General features: G+C 39.0%; 2 protein-coding genes across 2 annotated transcripts in view; both read left to right on the plus strand.

Annotated features, from left to right (window-relative positions):
* The first annotated feature begins 4,597 nt into the window (after nt 1-4,597).
* LOC133978765 (NLR family CARD domain-containing protein 3-like) overlaps nt 4,598-20,256 on the plus strand; it is a 31,352-nt gene continuing 15,693 nt past the window's right edge. Inside the window, exons 1-4 of the mRNA XM_062417116.1 lie at nt 4,598-4,715; nt 5,576-5,623; nt 5,876-5,977; nt 6,145-6,254. Coding sequence (XP_062273100.1) covers nt 5,889-5,977; nt 6,145-6,254 — 199 coding nt within the window. The 5' untranslated portion in view covers nt 4,598-4,715; nt 5,576-5,623; nt 5,876-5,888. The remainder of the gene's footprint in view (nt 4,716-5,575; nt 5,624-5,875; nt 5,978-6,144; nt 6,255-20,256) is intronic.
* On the plus strand, nt 10,518-13,736 carry LOC133983437 (stonustoxin subunit beta-like). Its single transcript, XM_062422553.1, has 4 exons — nt 10,518-10,765; nt 11,145-11,318; nt 12,309-12,355; nt 12,996-13,736. Exons 1-4 carry the CDS (start codon nt 10,749-10,751, stop codon nt 13,547-13,549), a joined length of 792 nt encoding a protein of 263 aa, XP_062278537.1. The 5' UTR covers nt 10,518-10,748; the 3' UTR covers nt 13,550-13,736.

The raw sequence follows: 20,256 nt of genomic DNA on the forward strand, positions 1-20,256 counted from the left end.
TAAACGTAATTGAAATTAAAGAACAAGTTTGTTCTTCACAAACACAAATGTTTGACAGTCCAACAGAAATGGTGTTTTGATGCCATTTCCCCCTCAGATACAGTCCTTAACAGTGTTATAAATAAATTTTATTCTTCAATGAATTCAAAGAAAAGTTTCCACTGCAGCAGTTAACAGCCCCCCAATGAAAGATCCTGAATAAATTGGTCCATGGTTAAACCTTGTTGCTGACACCTGATGTAAGGTATTAAAGACATCAAACAAGTAATACAACATTCACAACACAAACTAACATATGTGAAGGTTGGCAGTGAATATTTGTTCAGATTCTGCAAAACAAGCTGGAAAAATCATATCTGACACATTATTATAAATTACATTATATGACTTTATTTGAGCTCCACATCTGTCCTCTCTCCTTCTGATCAAGGCTGAGATAAACACAAAGTAGCTGTCCAAAGGTCAAACATCAGACTCAAAGACACCTGTAATGGAAGAAATTAGAGAATCTGAAGCTAAAAATAAACTCAGAGATGTCAGATGTTTGTGTTTTGGATGAAAAAGCATCAAAGTCAAGTTGAACCAAACTGCTGAGTGATGTTGTTGGTCAGAGATATTAACAGCAGCTGATGATGCTGAGCTGATCTTTAGCTCATTAGATGTTCAGTTGGCTCCATCTAGTGGACAGATAGTAGAACTACATCATGTGATGTTTGATATCTGACACTGACTGGGTTTCTTTCTACAGGTTAGACTGGTTTTGAGTTCAGTTACAGTCAGACATGGTAAACTGTAAAAACAAGGTGTAACCCACATTAAAATCAGACAAACAAACATAAATAATACATTTAAATCCATAAATAGATTAAATAAGTTAAAATGTACATAATTAATTAATTAAGTCAGTTAAAACATGGTTTGATGATAAATGAATGGGGACAGTTGAAGCCTTTAAAAGTCATAGTGACGCTTCTTTTAAGAGATCTTTGCACCTTCCTGATACAGCAGAAGCTCACAGAGCAGAAAGGCAGAAACAAGCAGCAGAAGAGAAATAGAGAGAAAAATACTTCTAAAAAGAGTTAATAAAGTATCTGAAAAACAAAACCTGCCTGGTTGGGATTTGTTTAAAAGTACCTTCAATAAGCCACAGAGGTTTCGGTGAGTTCTGATTCAATTAACTGCATTTATATTTGTGTTAACATATTTTTGAACACTAGCGACCAACCGATAATATAACAGTATGAAGAAAGCCTTTAGTACAACATGTTTAGCAGTTAATGTATTTTGTTTATTAACGAAAATAGTTTATAAATGTTTATTGTGTTAGAAGAAGCTGAGTTGAACAGTGTAACAAAACGTGATAATGAACAGTGTTTGTAGAGTTTAATTAATTTAAATTAGTAAAGTAATTAATTTTGTTTATGACCTGTCGTACGGGTCAGGTTTATGTTCCTGTTAGAAGTTGCGTGGAGATTTTCCCGCAGTGTGTGAGAGACAGTACACACTTACGGCCACCAGATGGCGGTAGACCCCAAGAAGTGTTTCCAGTGAGGAGAAGTCTTCTTCTTCTTCTTCTTCTGCTGCTGCTGCTGCACGGTCACTGTGATAAACTCACTGCCACAGCGGTAGGAGGGCTGGGATTGAGTTTCTACTGAACTGGGAATATCTTCACAAATAGCAAAATATGTTCATTCAACGCTGAATTATAGTCAGTAAGGTTGACTTTTGGTTGATTTTTGGTTTGGTTTGACTGTTTTTATTGTTGAAAAAATGTCATTGGACCGACATTGAATTAAGGTTGAATTTTGTAGTTGAAATGCCAACATTAAATCAATGTTGATTCAATGTTCTGGTTTTAAAGTAGAGAAGTGGGTGAGACCATTTTACAGGAGGGGAAGGGGGGGTCTCATATCCTAAATTAAGCACCATATGCTGTGAACAACAGATTGTGATTTGTTTTATTATAAATGTGTGTAAATCTTATAAAGTTATGTGTGTAATGTGTAATGACAAAAACATCTCCAAGTTGCCTTTAGACAGAGACATTGAGGAAGGAGGAGAGAGGAGCGCCCCCTGCAGGAAGGTTCAATCATTTAAAATGTAACGGTCGTAACGGTTGTAACGGTTCCCAACAGACAGCGTCACCGTGTGTCCTCTGAGAGAAAGACAGGTGAGAGTTTTTATTACTTTATATTAGCTTTGTGATAAATTAACACAGTGTTATGTACTTTTGTTAATAATGTGAAGACAAACATTTCACACTGCAGATATAAACAGGGTCTCGTGAGGTTTTTCTTTTCTGTTTAACACTTTTTAACACCAGCAGCAGCCAGTGTTTACCTTGCTGATTTAATGTGGAGATAAAATAACATTTGTTTGAATATGGTGACAGATATTTCTCCTTAAAGGTGACTTTATGTAGATAATAAAACCATGTTGATGATGCTAGGTATGCTAACGTTAAGTATATTATAAGTATGTTAATCAGTGAATCAGTGGGTTTGATGGACTGTAAAATAAACCAAAGATTTGTAGAAACATGCCCAGAACTACTGAAGCTAACGTTATCATGTCTTAACAGTTAAAGCAAGGAGGTCAGAGAAAATAAAGGTAGAGAGACAATGCTCTGTTAAATATTGAGATAGAGCCATAAAGTCATTTAGCCACCTTTACTTTTCTCATTGATCCAATTAAAGATAACTGACTTTAATGCTGCCTGTGTGCTCTCTGTCACAGATCTCATACATATTGTGTCTCAGTCTCTTTTATACAGTTGTAGACACATGAGCCTCAGCAAATATCTATGTTACACCAGTATTATGATTATCATTAGAGTCTAAGTCCACTGTAATTACTTTTTTTTTCTTGTTGTGTGTGGCTATGCTGAAGGCCTTTTTTAACACAGAAGCAAAACAACAGTGTATTATAAGCTCTGTATTTTTTTAAAATGAAAACATCCAGTAGCTGAGCGAGTTGAGAGCATGTGTGTGATGTGAGGCTGCAGCTACCAGAGCAGGCCACCAAACATCAGAGAGCCCGACAGAGTGGAAGAGTTTCTGCTGAAAACAAACACCAAGACCTGAGGAGAGTCAATATCAACTTATCAGTGCCCTCTTGTAAACTAGTTTTGTAATATTGACACTGTTTCTAAATGACTGCAAAGCTAGTTTCTTGTTACACATCAGCTGATATATACTGTGATGCAGCTATATCTGCCATAAGCTTATATCAGCTTAGCCATACATCACTCTAGTCCTGAGTTGCACAATGTTTATGTGTTGCCCATTTCTTGGACTTCCACTATTTTGGTCTGACACTATGAATGTATGTATTGTTGGCAGATAAACGTTTTATTGCAGTATCTTAATTTTGACCCATTCTGTTTTTCTTTCAGTGTCTCAGTGGTTTTCCTGTGAGTCTCATTGGATGGCTGATGTCTTGATGACTTGCAGTTTTCTGAACCAGGTAATAACAGTGAACCTGTAGATGTTTCACTGCATGTTCTTCTGAGGAGCTGAAGTTCATGCTCGCAACAGAAGACATGTTATCCAATTAAATTAAAATGTGTATGCATTTCAGATGTAACAGGAAGATCCACTGCAGGCCAGCAAAACACTAGAAGGCCCACACAACATGCAAGAACGGTCCAATGAAAAATGTGGTTGCATCCAAAATGACCTGGATGTGTTGGTATGGGTGTCAGAGTGTGTAATGTATGTGTGTATGTGCAGATACAAATTGATCATTTATATTGACTTGCAGGCTCTGCATTTATAGCATTTTGTCTAAATTTGTCTCTCTCTTTATCTCTCTCTCAAACACACACAGGCACACACTGACACACTTATACACACTGACACACTTACACACACTGACACACTTACACACACATTCAAAGCGTGTGTGTTTGTGAGAGAGGGATTTAGACCTAATGCTATAAATGCAGAGCATATTTTTGTATCTGCACATACACACATTTACGTACACACACACATTCATTTTTCAATACAAACACACACACACACACCACACTCTGACACCCATACCAACACATCCATGTCATTTTGGTTGCAACCATATTTTTCATTGATCTGCTGTGCTTCATAATACAGAACGAGCAGGACTGGAGAGCACTGCATTGTATTCTCTCATGAAGCTAAATACAGTTAAATGATGTTATCTGGTGAATTAAAAAAAAAGCCCAGTGGACTTTCCCTTTTTCACCTTGAACCTATCATCTTTAGACAAACATAGACTACTGTTCTCACATACACACAAACCTATAATGTTAATAAACATTAATAATGGAAACAGAAACGTACATTCATTTGTCTCATTTTATACATATTCACATATTTAGGACATTTACTACAGATAAATTCCATCTTGCCAACTTTTGTGTTGTAAGAATATAAAAAGGTACAAATATAAAACTATCATCAGACTTCATGATTCAACTAATGAATATTTACACTGCCATTAATGTTTGACTTCAGCTGTACCAAAGTTCAAAGCTGTTATTCTGTTATCAGATTTTCCTTAAACCTTCAGATCAAACATGAGTACAGAGAGATGAGACTGTTTGTGAATCAACCTTTAAAAATCTCCTGCTGTGAGTTACATGTTTATTCTTCTGGTTGGATTCCTGGTTGAAGCTGCTGATATATTTCACCTTCACTCATCGGCTTCATTCAGATGATTTTCAGCATCTAAAGGTAACGTAACTGACAGTTTTCATCATGTTTGTGTCTGCAGGTGTTTAAAATGATCTGATATCAGTAGAGATGGAAGTTATAGTGATGTGTTATGTTGCTTTGTTTGCTGCACTGCTGGAATGAACAAAACACCAGAAGAAATAAGAAAAACATTTTGTCAAAGCTGAAATTCATTTTTATAATTTAACTGTGATTGAAAGACAAGAAACATTCTTGTAAGATGAAATAAAATATATCACAGCTATAACAACTACAACCATAAATATAGACAAATAAAAATATCCTCATGCATATGTAACTATTTGTTATGATGAAGTAGGTTAGAAGCTAATGAAACAGCAATAAAAGTATCTACATTTAAAAGGAGGATGCGAGTAAACCACGACTGGTTTATGAAAACATTAAATGAAATCATTTTACATGACTATTTCTTAAATGTACGTAATAATAATAAGAAAATATTATACAATGATATAAAATAATTAACAAAGATATGTCCTGTTCAGAGCTCTGATCCAAAAAGTGTAGACTAATAAATAAATTGTTCATCCTTTAATTTCTGTTCATACCTGATAAATATTCAATTCAATCTATTGATTCTTCTTCCTTCTCTCACTTCCTTTGTTTGTCCTTTTTGTCTCTGCTGATTACTGAGTCCTCCACATGTGCCCAGCGCCGCCTATTAGGTTAGGGTTAGATGTTAAATAATCTGTTAAAGTTACTCACAGATGTTACAGAAGTAATTCAGTACAGTCTCTGATTAAAACAGCAATGACTAAAACAGATTATTGCATAAAAAATAATCTGAGAGTGATGAAGGAGGATCAGCTGCAGTTTCTCTCTCTGTGTTTCCTCTGCAGGTGAAGGTAGAATGACTCTGTGACAGGATGTGGATCTGAATTCACCTGGTCAGTATTTTCATATCTTGTTTCCATGTAGCTGACTCCACCACCAGATCATCTCCATTTAAACTGAGATGTGTCTCCATACTGACAAATGAAAAGTCACTGAAACATTCAAGAATGTATTAAACTATAAGTTCTTACTTTGGCTCCATCTGGTGGTGGAATGAGTAATGACAGGATGTTAGACAGCAGTGCAGACCTGTGTGATGTGCAGCTGGTTGTAATGAATGAGCATGTTGTTGTGTTTGTGTGAAGCTGTTTCTCTGCTATGGATCAGTGTGAGGACAGAGAGGAGGGAGTCCCTCCCTCTAAAAGCTCTCTGTGTGGGGAACATGACAGCCAGACCAAAGCTCAGAGGTGAGATGAGGATCTCTAACTGTCCATCACTGTTCTCCACTCACATCACTCCTCCATCATTATTCACACTCACTGTCACATCTGACTATCAACTACTGAATAATAAGTCACAATAACTCAGATTAACAAAGAGAGTCTTTGATTTGTTAATTGTTTGTTTGTATCAGGATGCAGCAGCAGAGAGCAGACTCTCCTGAACCCAGCTGTGTGTCCATGAAGAGTGACTGGTCTATGGATCGTCCTATTGACATTAAAGATGGACAACCTGCTGATGGAAGGTAATAATTTAAAAGTGAAGTTTGTTATTATCTGACTCTCCTGAGAAGAGGAATCAATATATAGTTTCAGCAGTGACATCACAGTGTACACCTGTGCAACAGTCACATGTCAAAGAGTTCAGTGTTATAAGACACCAACATGGTCACTATATCAATATGTGTGTGTAACTATAAAAACATCACATCAATGATCAGAGCAGCAGCTAACTTGGATGTGTCTGTCTTGAGCTAACTTCAAAGATGGACCCTGCTGAGCAAAGGTCAGAATATTGATCTCAGGATTGATAAACTGACTGAACAGATTTATAACTGACAGAAAGGATTGTTAAACACAAGAATGTTTTTAATGTATTGAAGAAGAGAAAAAATCTAAAATGGCTCATCATGACAGAACATCTTTAATAAGTCATGTCCTAAAACGTGATGTTTTCTCCACAGAGTTCAGCAGCAGAGCTCAGAGGTTCCCAGTGATCAGTCTGCACAGCAGCATCAAACACAGCTGGACTCCATATTTATGGTGAGTACATGTCATAGACTGTATATATAATGGACGTAACATCCGTGACGTCACCCATTGGTTTGTGGACTGCTGCTCGGAAGCCAATAGTATCGGATCTGAGCAGCGCCATCTTGAAAATTTCCGGTGCATGCTGGGAAAAATAAAAACACAGATTCTACTTATATGGGCATCAGGAGGAGCATGAGGCGCCCTCCTGAACCTGTGAACCAATCAACCTGTCAATCACGACGTAGCCACGCCCTAATGCATACCCTGCTTTATCGTCACATATAAAATCAGGGAGGCCAAAATGTCCCAAATGAACATCATACTGCATTGAAGAAGGCTTTAAACTAGCGATTGAGACCATAAACGCATTTTGAAAACGTTTACTGAGGTTAGAAATCAAGTGAGAAGTTGGTGAATTCTCCATTGACTTGTATAGAGACGGAAGTCCTTTTGACACCAAAACAGTCGCCCCCTGGTGGCCTTCTGATAGAATGCAGTTTTAAGTTACTTCCGCGTTGGCCTCATTGCAGAGGACCGGAACTCCCTGCCTGGTACATGTACTAACAACGATTTTCAAACAGCATTGTATATGTATTTACAATGTGGACAGTATATGTAAAAGAACAATGTCTAACTTCCCTCCATGTTGCCATCACCCAGAGCTCCCCACTCAGTTACTAGCAAAAGTCATCATCTGGCGGACTCTGGAGATCTGCATTAGACAACAAACTATGTGTCCTCATTTTCTATAGCGGTGCCTTCAAGGACAGTAAAACATCTGGGTTTTAAAATGTCATACTAATAAATACTCAAACTGAAAATACTGAAAATATCAGCATACTGTGGAAGAAAACTACCATTAAATCTGTCAATCTATCAACCAATCAGACTTTATAAGTAAGTTTACAATGGTCCACATAACTGACTCCAACACACCGTTTGTTTTATGATCAGAGACCACCAGTACTGAGTAGACTCAATGAGGAAAAACGTTTTGTAAATGAAAATAAGCCTCTGTAAAGAGATATTCACAGCTCATTAACTTTGTCTTTGGTGCTCAGCTGGCCTCAACAACCCATCAGTAGGCTACAGTCAGTCTGATTGGACGAGACGTGCGATTCATTCTGGTTATTGTAGTTTTCTTTAATCATCGGACACCGATTAAGTAAATAATTGCACGTTTTTTAACATAGGTAGCATGTAATAAACCTAATTTGAATTAAACTATTAAATACTAACCACTAATAAAAAATATCAACCACAGATGAAATACTAAAGTAGCATTCAGGTCCTAACAGTGTCCATGCTGCTCTGTTTAGACCAGCAGGCCTTCAGACTGACACATGAATCACATGTTGTGTTCTACCAGTTTAAATTAAATGTTCACTTTATCTTTCTGTTCCAGCTGCTGGAGGAGAACATCGTCACTTTTGTGAAGAACGAGCTGAAGAGAGTCCAGAGGGGTCTGAGTCCAGATGACCCAGAATGCTTAGAGAATCAGAGTGAGGATGAGGAGGGGTTGGACGGTGAGGAGGAAGAGCAGAGGAGGAGCAGCAGAGAGGCATTTCTGAAGATCACACTGCACTTCCTGAGGAAAATGCAGCAGGAGGAGCTGGCTGAGCGTCTGCAGAGCAGTAAGAGGATTTTAACAGATTTAACATGATGGAGAGGAAATGGAGGCAACATGGGAGAGGTTTATATTTCAAACTCTGCTGTAAATATGCTGCACACATCTGCATCAGATCAGAGGCTGTTTGTCCTCCACTGATGAGCTGAATAAAACTGATGGAGGAGGAAAAACTACACAGACACACTTACATGTTCAGATTTCTAGACTTTCTGTAGGATACACTCACTGATTTCATTTGTTGTTTGTTCATTCAGAAACTCGTGCTGGAAAGTGTCAACGTAAACTCAAGTCTAACCTGGAGAAGAAGTTTCAGTGTCTGTTTGAGGGGATCGCTAAAGCAGGAAACCCAACCCTTCTGAATCAGATCTACACACCGCTCTACATCACAGAGGGAGGGACTGCAGAGGTCAATGATGAACATGAGATCAGACAGATTGAAACAGCATCCAGGAAACCAGATAGACCAGACAGACCAGAAACAACAATCAGACAAGAAGACATCTTTAAAGCCTCACCTGGAAGAGATGAACCAATCAGAACAGTGATGACAAAGGGAGTGGCTGGCATTGGGAAAACAGTCTTAACACAGAAGTTCACTCTGGACTGGGCTGAAGGCAAAGCCAACCAGGACATACACTTCACATTTCCATTCACTTTCAGAGAGCTGAATGTGCTGAAAGAGAAAAAGTACAGCTTGGTGGAACTTGTTCATCACTTCTTCACTGAAACCAAAGAAGCAGGAATCTGCAGGTTTGAAGAGTTCCAGGTTGTGTTCATCTTTGACGGTCTGGATGAGTGTCGACTTCCTCTGGACTTCCACAACACTGAGAACCTGACTGATGTTACAGAGTCCACATCAGTGGATATGCTGCTGACAAACCTCATCAGGGGGAAACTGCTTCCCTCTGCTCGCCTCTGGATAACCACACGACCTGCAGCAGCCAATCAGATCCCTCCTGAGTGTGTCGGCATGGTGACAGAGGTCAGAGGGTTCACTGACCCACAGAAGGAGGAGTACTTCAGGAAGAGATTCAGAGATGAGGAGCAGGCCAGCACCATCATCTCTCACATCAAGACATCACGAAGCCTCCACATCATGTGCCACATCCCAGTCTTCTGCTGGATCACTGCTACAGTTCTGGAGGATGTGTTGAAAAGCAAAGAGGGAGGAGAACTGCCCAAGACCCTGACTGAGATGTACATCCACTTCCTGGTGCTTCAGTCCAAACTGAAGAACATCAAGTATGATGGACGAGCTGAGACAGATCCACACTGGAGTCCATTGAGCAGGAAGATGATTGAGTCTCTGGGAAAACTGGCTTTTGAGCAGCTGCAGAAAGGCAACCTGATCTTCTATGAATCAGACCTGACAGAGTGTGGCATCGATATCAGAGCAGCCTCAGTGTGCTCAGGAGTGTTCACACAGGTCTTTAACGAGGAGAGAGGGCTGTACCAGGACAAGGTGTTCTGCTTCGTCCATCTGAGTGTTCAGGAGTTTCTGGCTGCTCTTCATGTCCATCTGACATTCATCAAGTCTGGAATCAATCTGCTGGCAGAACAACAAACAACATCCTGGTGGTCTAAAGTCTTTAAAGACAAACTTGAACCAACACATTTTTACCAGAGTGCTGTGGACGAGGCGTTAAAGAGTCCAAATGGACACCTGGACTTGTTCCTCCGCTTCCTCCTGGGTCTTTCACTGCAGACCAGTCAGACTCTCCTACGAGGTCTGCTGACACAGACAGGAAGTAGTTCACAGGCCAATCAGAAAACAGTCGAGTACATCAAGAAGAAGATCAGTGAGAATGTGTCTGCAGAGAGAAGCATCAATCTGTTCCACTGTCTGAATGAACTGAATGATCGTTCTCTAGTGGAGGAGATCCAACAGTACCTGAGATCAGGAAGTCTCTCCACAGATAAACTGTCTCGTGCTCAATGGTCAGCTCTGGTCTTCATCCTACTGTCATCAGAAAAAGATCTGGATGTGTTTGACCTGAAGAAATACTCTGCTTCAGAGGAGGTTCTTCTGAGGCTGCTGCCAGTGGTCAAAGCCTCCAACAAAGCTCTGTAGGTGCACACAGAACTATCCAGATTAATGTGGTTTAATCTTAGCTTAAGGAAGAAAACTAATGTTTCCAATTGATTTCTTTTGTTCCACACATTTTTCTTCAGGTTGAGGGACTGTAACCTCTCAGAGAGAAGCTGTGCAGCTCTGTCCTCAGTTCTCAGCTCCCAGTCCTCCAGTCTGAGAGATCTGGACCTGAGTCACAACAACCTGCAGGATTCAGGAGTGAAGAAGCTTTCTGCTGGACTGGAGAGTCCACACTGTGGACTGGAAACTCTCAGGTCCTTCTTATGACTACGTATTTGAAGTAATATTTTGGCTTCACCTTAGTTTATAGTTTACATTTCATGGCAACATGTGAGTTACATCTACATGTATGTAGATATATGTTCTGTCATTTAATCTTCAATGTAGACTCAGTGTGCATAATGTCATGAAAATCTAGTATAATCAAATCAATAACAGAAAATATACCACATAGGATTACTGTCATGTCTATTACTTGCAGGTGAACATAAAAAGTATATTTTTTTGTTCTGGAAATGTTGCACATGATTGTGTTTGCATTTTTGGAAAATATTACAAATAAAATGTTACTGACAAACATAAAGGCTTGAAGGACCAAATCCAGTTTATTGAGTTCAGAATGTTTTAAGCTCATTAGATGAACTGTTGTGTGTGTCCAGTCTGTCAGGATGTCTGATCACAGAGGAAGGCTGTGCTTCTCTGGCCTCAGCTCTGAGCTCCAACCCCTCCCATCTGAGAGAGCTGGACCTGAGATACAATCATCCAGGAGACTCAGGAGAGAAACTTCTGTCTGCTGGACTGGAGGATCCACACTGGAGACTAGACATTCTCAGGTATGGACAGAGAGATGGACACTCTCAGGTATGGACAGACAGGTGGACACTCTCAGGTATGGACAGACAGGTGGACACTCTCAGGTATGGACAGACATATTGACACTCTCAGGCATGGACAGACAGGTGGACACTCTCAGGTACGGACAGATGGACACTCTCAGGCATGGACAGACAGGTGGACACTTTCAGGTATGGACAGACAGATTGACACTCTCAGGCATGGACAGACAGGTGGACACTCAGGTACGGACAGATGGACACTCTCAGGTATGGACAGACAGATGGAAACTTTCGGGTATGGACAGGTGGACACTCTCAGGTATGGACAGACAGGTGGACACTCAGGTATGGACAGACAGATTGACACTCTCAGGTATGGACAGACAGGTGGACACTCTCAGGTACGGACAGATGGACACTCTCAGGTATGGACAGATAGACACTCAGGTATGGACAGATGGACACTCAGGTATGGACAGACAGATGGACACTCTCAGGTATGGACAGATGGACACTCAGGTATGGACAGACAGATAGACACTCAGGTATGGACAGATGGACACTCAGGTATGGACAGACAGATTGACACTCTCAGGTATGGACAGACAGGTGGACACTCAAGTATGGACAGATAGGTGGACACTCTCAGGTATGGACAGACAGATGGACACTCAGGTATGGACAGACAGATAGACACTCTCAGGTATGGACAGATGGACACTCAGGTATGGACAGAAAGATTGACACTCTCAGGTATGGACAGACAGGTGGACACTCAAGTATGGACAGATGGACACTCAGGTATGGACAGACAGATGGACACTCAGGTATGGACAGATAGGTGGACACTCTCAGGTATGGACAGACAGGTGGACACTCTCAGGTATGGACAGACACTCTGACTAACTGAGGGACTCTGGTTCATGTTTAATGGTGGATATCAGTGAAGGTGTATGAAGCTGATTGTGTCTTTGTCTCTTCCTCCAGGATGGACCATGGTGGACCAGAGAGGCTGAAACCTGGTGTGAGGAAGTGTGAGTGTATTTTCAGTTAGATTCATGAGAACTTATGAAATATGTAAAAGAAGTGAAAAAAGTTCAAAATAATGGAAAATTTGTTTTTGGTAGAAATGGGCGTGGCCTAAACTGACATTTATCTTGAACTAATGAATCCATGAAACAGAAATTTCCTTCTGTTCGTCACAGTTAAGGAGTTAAAAGAGAAATGTTTCATAAATGTCCACATGGTGGCGCTACCTGCTCCAAAATGTCCCTCATGTCTCTCCTGCAGATAAAGTTCATTCATTCATACTGACTTCAGCTGTTTGGAACATTTGGACAAAAATGTGTTTGTAACAGACGACAGTTTGAGATGAAAATAACAGACTTGGTGTGCAAAGACCTTCACTTTACACCAAACTTGATGAAAAAACATGAATATTACTGAATATCACTTTCATTTTGACTGTTCATGTTCTAACTGAACTGTTAAAGGTTCACTTACTCTGTATGTCCAAAGCTTTCAGTCACATCTCATGGTCTTCCTCAGTGATGGAGTGTCTCAGTTGTCATGGAGATGGTTTAAGTTTGAATGGTTTAATTTCAGTGATTGTCAGTAAAGTTGTTAATAAATAAACAGATGATAAACTGCAGCTGTATTGTGTCTCTCCATCAGATGCCTGTGAACTGGAACTGGATCCAAACACAATGAACAGAAACCTCAAACTGTCTGACAACAACAGGAAGGTGACACGTGTGGAGGAGGATCAGTCATATCCTGATCATCCAGACAGATTTGATCACTGGCCTCAGCTGCTGTGTAGAAATGTTCTGACTGGTCGCTGTTACTGGGAGGTCGAGTTGAGAGGAAGAGTTAATATATCAGTGAGTTACAGAAGAATCAGCAGGAAAGGAGGCAGTTATGACTGTTTGTTTGGAAGGAATAATCAGTCCTGGAGACTGAGATTCTCTGATGATGGTCGTTACTCTGCCTGGCACAATAAGAGAAAAACATCCATCTCCTCCTCCTCCTCCTCCTCCTCCTCCTCCTCTGTCTCTAACAGAGTAGCAGTGTATGTGGACTGTCCTGCTGGCACTCTGTCCTTCTACAGAGTCTCCTCTGACACACTGATCCACCTCCACACCTTCAACACCACATTCACTGAACCTCTGTATGCTGGATTTGGGTTCTGGTCCAGGTCTGGTTCAGTCTCTCTGTGTCCTCTGTAGGAGGGAGAGTCTCTCTGTGTCTCTGTAGGAGGGAGAGTCTCTCTGTGTCCTCTGTAGGAGGGAGAGTCTCTCTGTGTCCTCTGTAGGAGGGAGAGTCTCTCTGTCTCCTCTGTAGGAGGGAGAGTCTCTCTGTCTCCTCTCTAGGAGGGAGAGTCTCTCTGTGGACATAAACTCTGCTGACTGAAGATCAGCTGCTGAAATCAAACATCACACACACTCTGCACTGTGAAGCAGATCTGTCTCAGATTCTCAGATTTTTCCCTCTAAACTTCTCACATGGTTTCATTTCAGTAAATGTTCAAATGATCCAATATTTGAGCAAAAAACTAAGATTAGAGAAAAAGTCAAAAAACTGAAAACACATTTGTGTATCAGAACCAGGTGGGGAGTTCTGGTCCTCTGAAATGATGCCAACCAGGAAGTAACTTAAAACGGCATTCTGTCAAAAGGCCACCAGGGGGCGACCGTTTTGGTGTCAAAAGGACTTCCGTCTCTATACAAGTCAATGGAGAATTCACCAACTTCTCACTTGATTTCTAACCTCAGTAAACGTTTTCAAAATGTGTTTATGGTCTCAATCGCTAGTTTAAAGCCTTCTTCAATGCAGTATGATGTTCATTTGGGACATTTTGGCCTCCCTGATTTTATATGTGACGATAAAGCAGGGTATGCATTAGGGCGTGGCTACGTGGTGATTGACAGGTTGATTGGTTCACAGGTTCAGGAGGGCGCCTCATGCTCCTCCTGATGCCCATATAAGTAGAATCCATGTTTTTATTTTTCCCAGCATGCACCGGAAATTTTTCAAGATGGCGCTGCTCAGATCTGATACTATTGGCCTCCGAGCAGCAGTCCACAAACCAATGGGTGACGTCACTGATGTTACGTCCATTTTATATACAGTCTATGGTCAGAACTTTTTTCTTCTTTTCTCTCTCATTAATCATTTATCAATACTTTAACTACATCACTCATAATACTGCAGGACTTTTACTGTAGTAGGTTTTTTCTTGCAGGACTTTTACTGGTAATGAGTATTCTTACTTTGCTCTACTGGTACTTTTACTACAGTAAAGTATCTGAGTACTTCTTTTTCCACTTCTGGATTTACAGAAATGTTGGAATGTTTCTTTACTGATGAATATTTTCATCAGTTGCTTGTGTACACTGGACAATAAAGTAAAATACAACACAAACATTACACCTAAAACAACAGCAAGTAAAAAGATATGATTGTGCATCAAAGCAGTTTTGCAGGTTTGGATGGAGACAAACTCAAACATTTAAATCCTGCTGATCTTTTTAAGAATTAATTTTGAAAGTGTCCATTTAACAATTTGCCTAATAAATAACTTTTCTCTGTTCATGTGATTACTGAACATTTTCAAACTGATTTATAATAAAAAGCATCTGTATTGATACTTGTGGTCCTGATATTTCTCCATATTGATCAAAACTAATTTTGTGCAGTTTCATGTAAAGTACTTGAAGCTTTATCTCATGTATGAAAGGCTTTTTATAAAAGTTGTATTATTATCATCAGAGTCATTGTTTATTATGGATATTTGTTATTCTAGGGACTTTGATTTGTATCTTTAGATGTGATCATTTCTGTACTTTAATATATAAAAGTTTAATTTTAGGTTACTTCATTTACTGTCCAAATAACAGAAATCCATAAAGAAGTAAAAGGTTAAAGAAGATTGTGTATAAAAACATCCAATAATGAGGTTTATTTAAAAAAAAACTCTGTATATATATAATATGCATTAACATGTGCAGAACATACAGAAGAAAATAGAAAAAAAACATGAAGTGATTCAGTTGATTTATACGGAAGCGCATTGCATTCACTAGATAAAAAAAAATTAGACCCCTTAGAAAAGATCTCGTAATTATGAGAAGAGGAAAGGTGCCACATTAGAGTTCGGTAAAGTTGGAAAGATATTCACAGATTCGAACTTCTGGGATCAATAAGTCACAGGAGAAGAGTCTTTTTAACATTTTTTTCTACAGGTTAGACTGGTTTTGAGTTCAGTTACAGTCAGATATGGTAAACTGTAAAAACAAGGTGTAACCCACATTAAAATCAGACAAACTAACATAAATAATACATTAAAATCCATAAATAGATTAAATAAGTTAAAATGTACATAATTAATTAATTAAGTCAGTTAAAACATGGTTTGATGATAAATGAATGGGGACAGTTAAAGCCTTTAAATGTCATAGTGACGCTTCTTTTAAGAGATCTTTGCACCTTCCTGATACAGCAGAAGCACACAGAGCAGAGAGCCAGAAACAAGCAGCAGAGGAGAAAAAGAGAGAATAATATTTCTAAAAAGAGTTAATATAGCATCTGAAAAACAAAACCTGCCTGGTCGGGATTTGCTTAAAAAGCACCTTCAATAAGCCACAGAGGTTTTGGTGAGTTCTGACCAATTTAATTACACTTTTATTTATGTTGTTTATATATTTGAACACTAGCGACCAGCTGATAATATAACAGTATGAAAAAAGCCTTTAGTACAACATGTTTAGCAGTTAATGTCTTTTGTTTATTAAGGAAAATAGTTTATAAATGTTTATTGTGTTAGAAGAAGCTGAGTTGAACAGTGTAACAAAACGTGATGATGAACAGTGTTTGTAGAGTTTAATTAATTTAATTTAGTAAAGTAATTAATTTAGTTTATGACCTGTCGTACTGGTCAGGTTTATGTTCCTGTTAGAAGTTGTGTGGAGATTTTCCTGCAGTGTGTGAGAGACAGTACACACTTACGGCCACCAGATGGCGGTAAATCCCAAGAAGTGTTTTTACAGTGAGGAGAAGTCTTCTTCTTCTGCTGCTGCTGCTGCTGCACGGTCACTGTGATAAACTCACTGCCACAGCGGTAGGAGGGCTGGGATTGAGTTTCTACTGAACTGTGATTATCTTCACAAATAGCAAAAGATGTTAATTCAACGTTGAATTATAGTCAGTAAGGTTGACTTTTGGTTGATTTTTGGTTTGGTTTGACTGTTTTTACTGTTGAAAAAATGTCATTGAATCAACATTGAATTAAGGTTGAATTTTATGGTTGAAATGCCAACATTAAATCAATGTTGATTCAATGTGCTGGTTTTAAAGTAGAGAAGTGGGTGAGACCATTTTACAGGAGGTGTGGGGGGGGTCTCATATCCTAAATTAAGCACCATATGCTGTGAACAACAGATTGTGATTTTTTTTTTTTTGAAATTCTCTTTTTATTCAGAAAGGCAGACATCCATCACATACATCACTTCACACATACATTTACTCAGATTGTCAAGGATACAATGATGTTGTACCTTCTGCCCTTCTGGATCTTTCTCCCACGGACCCAAACCAGGTGGAAGCAATAACACAAAAACAACAAAACCGGGGAGCGCACCCCTACATGTAATCTATACTCCATTCACAAAAAAATAAAAAATAAAAAAAAATAAAAAATAAATAGAAGAGGGTAGGTTCACACAAAGCACAAGTATAATCAGATCTGATTGGTTTTACATACTCAGTCCATTTGGTCCAGATCCTATAAAAAATGTCTTTCTCAACTTTGAGGGAAAAAGAAATCTTCTCCATAACATAAATCTCATAAACAATTTCAATCCATTCGTCGATGGTGGGAGGTTCCACTCTTAACCATTTCCTAGTGACACATTTCTTACTTGCTGCCAACAATATGGTCAGCAGTTTTTTGTCTTTTATGTTCCATGTTTCAAACATTATATTGCCCAAAAACATAGTTTCACATTTTAATGGAATGTTCACATTAAATATATTTTTAATATGTTTGTGGATCTCTTCCCAGTAAGATTGTATTACTTGACAGTCCCAAAAGATATGGAAGTGGTTGGCTCCATTAGACCCACAGAGTCTCCAACAAGCATCCCCGCTACCCTGATGACGCTTCTGGATGGATGTGATAAAAAATCTTGTTATACTTTTCCAACAGAACTCCCGCCAGGTGTTTGACCCGGTTGAGATCCATTGTAGTTGACATATTTTCTCCCAACTCTCCTGTGTAATAATTATCCTTATTTCCTTTTCCCATTTCCTCTTTATGTATTCTGTATTCTCTTGTTTGGCTAGTTGTATGGCGTTATATAATTTGGAGATAATTTTGTTGCAAGATCTGGACTTAGTTAATGATAAGAATAACTCCATGAACCCTGATTCGTCTTTTCTTAACGCCTCTTTAATATTTTTGTTATAATAATCTCTCACTTGCAGGTACCTAAAAAACTCGTCTCTCCCTAGACCATGATCCTTCTGTAGGGCCTCAAAACTCTGAAATGTCCCCTTGTGGACAAACGAATAATAGGTAGTTAAGCCTTTTGTGATCCATGTCTTAAATCTGCCGTCGGTTTTATTTGGCGTAAAGTCCGAGTCATAGGCACACCACCTCATAATCTTAGATGTGTCTTTTAATCTGCAAATTTTGACTATTTCCTGCCAGGACTTCAGGAGGCTACTTGTTATAGAGTCGTCTGGGATCTCCTGTTCTTCTTGTAATTTATTGTCACTTAATAAAGCTGTTATTGGAATTCCCTTTATCATCGTTCCTTCAATTTCCTTCCATGCTGCATCATACATAGGCGAGCACAGGCAAACTAAAGGCCTCAACTGAGCTGCATGGTAGTAATCCTGTAAACAGGGAAGGCCCATTCCCCCTTTTTCTTTTCTTAATTGCAATGTTTTAAATTTGATTCTGGCCCTTTTCCCTTGCCACAGATACCTCGCTATTACTCTGTCCCACTCTAAGAACTGTTTAGATGGTATTTTAATTGGTAACCATTGAAAAAGGTACAACATCCGTGGAAGAATATTCATCCTGATTGACTCTATCCGGGAGCTTAAACTTAAAAAGGGAATAACGTTCCATCTTTGTATATCGGTTTTTATCTTTGAATTTAGTGGGCCATAATTTAAGTTATACAGTCTTGTGAAGTCCCTAGGTAATGAGACACCCAAATATTTAATGGACTCAGCATCCCATTTCCAATTGTACATGGTCCTAATTGAAGGTGGAGGGTCATAATTAAATGTTAATGCTTGGGTTTTATTAATATTAATTTTATAACCAGAAACTAAACCAAATTCCTCTAACAATTTCATCAGTTTTGGTAGTGTCTGAGTAGGTTGTGTTATACTTATCAATAAATCGTCGGCGAATAGGGCCAGTTTTTGTTCCCCAGATGTCATTGTTACCCCCTTTATATCATTCCTCTGCCTAATTAGTTGGCTCATGGGTTCTATAAACAAGGCGAAGAGGAGCGGCGACGCACAACACCCTTGCCTCGTCCCTCTTTCTAAAGTGAATGAATTGGTTAAGTTTCCATTGATTTTGATTCTAGCTGTTGGTTTGTTATATAGTGCTGCAAACGTGTCAATTATAGTTGTATGGAAGCCAAATTTTGAAAGTACTTTATATAAGAATGCCCACCTCACTGAGTCAAATGCTTTCTCAGCGTCCAAACTTAATATCAGTGTTTCCAGTTTTTGATGTGTGACTTGTCTCATAACGTGCAGTGTTTTCCTGATGTTATCTTGGGTCTGTCTTTGTCTGACAAAGCCAGTCTGGTCCTTGTGTATTAATAATGGTAATAACAACTCTATTCGTTTGGATAATATGGAGGTGAATAATTTATAGTCATTATTTAAAAGACTTACAGGACGGTAATTTCCACACTCCAATTTATCTTTCCCCTCCTTAGGTATGATCGAAATCATTGCCTCCCTCCATGAGGGGGGGATATTTTTGTTCTCCAAAACCCAGTTAAATGTCTTTAATAATGTTGGAATTAGTTGATCTTGCATTGTTTTGTACCATTCTGTGGAAAAACCATCTGTCCCTGGAGACGTCCCCCCTTTCATTTTCCTAATTGCTGTTTGAATTTCTTCCTTTGTTATTTTGGATATTAATTTCCCATTTTGTTCATCAGTGACCTTTGGAAGATTTACCTGGGCCAGAAAGGCATCAATCTGGTTGTCGTTGCTCATCTGTGGTTGTGTATATAATATTCTATAGTACTTTTGGAAGCATTGTTGTATTTTCTCCGGGCTTGTTTCTATTACTTTCGTTTCAGAGTTTCTTATTTTATATATAGTTCTATCCGCTTGTTGTTTTCTTAACCTATACGATAGAAGTTTCAGTGATTTCCCACCTGTCTCATAGTATTGTTGCTTTGTAAAAAGAAGCTTTTTCTGAATTTCCTGGGTATTTATTTCATCCATTTCTTTTTTTAATTCTTTAATCTTACATTTGTCGTCATCTTTGTGAGACTTTGCATGTTCTTTCTGTAGTCTCTTCAAGTCCTCTTCTAATTTTTTGAGTTTTTGCTCCCTAATTTTCTTCTCATATGAGGAGATGGCTATTATTTTGCCCCTCAATACTGCTTTTAATGCGTCCCAGAGAATAGGTGGGTTCACTTCTTCATTATCGTTGTTTTCCAAATACAATTTAATTTCGCTTTTCAATTTATCTTTAATAACTGGGTTATTCAGAATGCTTGAGTTCAGTCTCCAGAGAGTGGATTTCTTATTATTATTCAGATGGATTGACATATAGATGGGACCGTGATCTGAAATAGTACTAGGTCCTATTTCACAGTTGCCCACCCTGAAAAGATCTCCTTTAAGCATAACAAAGTAGTCGATGCGTGAGTAAACATTGTGAGCGTAC

This window comes from Scomber scombrus, chromosome 1, assembly GCF_963691925.1.
Source record: "Scomber scombrus chromosome 1, fScoSco1.1, whole genome shotgun sequence".
Taxonomy (NCBI): Eukaryota; Metazoa; Chordata; class Actinopteri; order Scombriformes; family Scombridae; genus Scomber; species Scomber scombrus.